The following is a 2,915-nucleotide window of genomic DNA, read 5'->3' on the forward strand; positions in this document are numbered from 1 at the left end:
CTACAGTAGTCAGTGTTTTATGTTCTCTGCAAACGCAAACTAAATCACCTGATTAATACAACATTATCACAACGTCCCCCAGCCAATTCCCCCCGCAGAAAGCAGTCAGCCTAAAGCTAATATAGTTAGCCTAAAGAAACAAGGGGTCCGTCTATCCCAACTAACGTTTTGGTTCAGAGCCGCGACACTGGAAATATCGCAATGTAAGATTTTTAACATAAACATAAGTCAACATAAAATACAGCAGAAGAGCAGAGTTCACATTGCAGCGAAAGCTGAATACTTTCACCCAGCAAATGCTTGTTTGAGAGTGTTTTAATCCAAATCTTTACTTTTTCCTAAACTTATTAAGTCATTTTGGTGCCCAAAGTGAACTTTCATAGCCACATGACGCTTACTTTTTTTGGCTAAACTCCACTACCATGGCCCCTGAAAGGATTGTCATCTGGCGGTCGCTGGCTCACAGTTACCTATTGCGGGCTAAACACAACTGCCGCTGGTAGCCGGTGTCCCGGAAGTCAACCAGCAACTGCTGCTTAGATTTTATCATTCTATTGTCTATTATCATCTATCTATTGATAGACTGTTCACATCACAGTGCTTTTCTTAGTTTAAAAAACTTCTATTTTAGGTAAATAATTGTTTTTTGCTGAAGTCGCAATGGTCGCTTTAAGGGGGAGGACACATTTTGTCTCCACCGGGGACAAAAATTATTCAGTAGACTGGGATATGTAGACAAATCACACCCTGAAAAATCACACCCTGGTCATAATGCCATGTGGTGCAGACCAAATCTTGCACAGTGTTTGTTGTTGTTTCTTGCTGGACTCCTTGAAACCAATGTGTTTCCAAACAGCCGTATTGCTTTTACCTTTCTTGTTGACTAAAAGCTTTCTTTCCACCTTCTTGGCTCGAGGTGAGCTAAACATTACACAGCCTGGCTTAAAGTGAGTTTGGGCTTTTAGGGAGTGGCGAAAGCACAAACAAAAGCCCAAACTGAATGAATACGGCACTTATAACCACAAAAGCTGCTTTGCTCAATCGTGTTGTAACTAAGGTGTCTGCGGATAGTCTCGCATTGTCAGAAATTAGTCGCTTTATAAAATTGTTGAAGTTCCTCTGTGTTCCACTGTGGTTCTTGATTTATTTTTATGATTACTACATTTAAAAAAAATATATTTTTTGATTTAATTCTGGAATGTTACCATGGAAATGGTCATATTTTTTGTGATGAGGTTGATGTGCTCAAACTGCTCTAGCTGTGCTGTCATGCTGGTTTGAGCTTGTTTCTAAATGTTTAGTTGACCAATCAGATTGTCTGGTCAGATCCACGTGTTTCATCATAATCTTTTTTATCTCAATCATGTTGTTTTAATAATTGTTGGACGCCAAAAACTGACGGTGTAATAACCTATGTATTAATCTAGAATTTAAACATTATTGACAGTAACCTTTATCATGAGCTATTTTAATTTTCTTGTCTTTTTTTAAAATTCTGTCCAGGCCAATAACTTTGTGGTGTATGAGGGCTTCTTCCTCAACAGATCAGGTAATCTTTCCACTACTCTAATTCAACTGCTTTGTTATATGCTGTTGTGAAAGGGGTTATGTAATTGTTTTTTCTCTCCGTGGTAATTTGACCATTGAGGCGTGGGCAAGTGGGTGGCTTCAAACGTGACACCCTTACCGTGGCATTCTTGTTATACCCACATACTTTTGTGAAATCATGTTATCAAGTTCAGTTACATAACCTATTTTGAATGCTACATCTTTAAACTTAATTTTTGCTTTTTGCATCACAAAGAAATTCTCTTATTTTGTTGCACATATCTATAAAGGGAAGGTTAAAATCCCCCTCATTAGAGTCTGTAAGTCTAAAAATGGGGCACTCAACCCAACAGTGCTGATTTGCTTTTCCCACTTCCAAAATCTTTTGTTTCACCAAACTTTCTCAGGCTCTCCCTCCTCTCCTCTGACGGATCAGGGGATGTACGGCTTTTTGTAAGGACTTTTATAATCTCATTTCTTTTCTCATTTGTCCCCAGCTTGTTGTCCTTCCTTTTTCTCATAATAAGATCCATGTTATATGTATGCTGCTCTTGGTCTCTTCCTCATAACTTTCAACCAGTTTCACTTCCTCACTTTCAGTTTCCCGTCACTTGTATCTTTACAGGTATAATATATGTCATGTATTGCATATCATGTCAAATATTACACCCAGAGAACAAAAACCAGTAGACCACCTCAAGCCTGCACAGACCCCCTGAATTACGGGAGAATACCTGCCTGTTCCCTGACCCTCCAATGTCTCAAATACCTCTTTCACTCCATTGACCAAGGATCAGACCAGGGTTATCTGACCAGTGTTCAACCCTAATTTTCTCAATTCAAATCAAGTAAGTAAACACGGGTTGATCCCTGGTCATGACAATTCAGATACAACCTGGGTAACAACCCAGGGGCGCAATGCAGAAATAATTGGTGACCGGTCAGCACAAAACTTTTTAGGAGCCCTCCAGAAAGGTCAGGTACATTCCCCAATTAAGTAGTATAATCCATCTGGCAAACCATTTATATGAAATTTAAATGCCACCCTGGCCGTCTCACAAACCCACTCCTTGATTGATGGCACCCCTTGATTTTTCAATCCCCTTAAAATAATCTGCATTGCTATCTGTAAAATAGTTTGCACCCTTAGGTTTGACCCATTGGACCCATCTCCCAGAACAAATTATTTTGGGCTGAATAGAACCTGGGTTCCTGCAATCCAACATAGTTTGTTATTCAATTCAATTCAATTTTATTTATAGTATAAAATCATCACAAGAGATAGATCAAGACAATTTGCAGATAGAGTAGGACTACACTCTACGTTATTTCAATTCAATTTTATTTATAGTATCAACTCATAACAA

General features: G+C 38.8%; 1 protein-coding gene across 2 annotated transcripts in view; it reads left to right on the forward strand.

The window, feature by feature from the left end:
• The window catches only part of atat1 (alpha tubulin acetyltransferase 1), a 14,730-nt gene that overhangs the window by 5,331 nt on the left and 6,484 nt on the right, over nucleotides 1–2,915 (forward strand). The window contains exons 7-8 of one of the 2 annotated variants that reach the window (XM_032534863.1): nucleotides 1,504–1,549; nucleotides 1,956–2,001. In XM_032534863.1, coding sequence (XP_032390754.1) covers nucleotides 1,504–1,549; nucleotides 1,956–2,001 — 92 coding nt within the window. The remainder of the gene's footprint in view (nucleotides 1–1,503; nucleotides 1,550–1,955; nucleotides 2,002–2,915) is intronic. The other variant, XM_032534864.1, reaches the window with a different exon arrangement.

Source organism: Etheostoma spectabile, chromosome 14, assembly GCF_008692095.1.
Source record: "Etheostoma spectabile isolate EspeVRDwgs_2016 chromosome 14, UIUC_Espe_1.0, whole genome shotgun sequence".
NCBI classification, from domain to species: domain Eukaryota; kingdom Metazoa; phylum Chordata; class Actinopteri; order Perciformes; family Percidae; genus Etheostoma; species Etheostoma spectabile.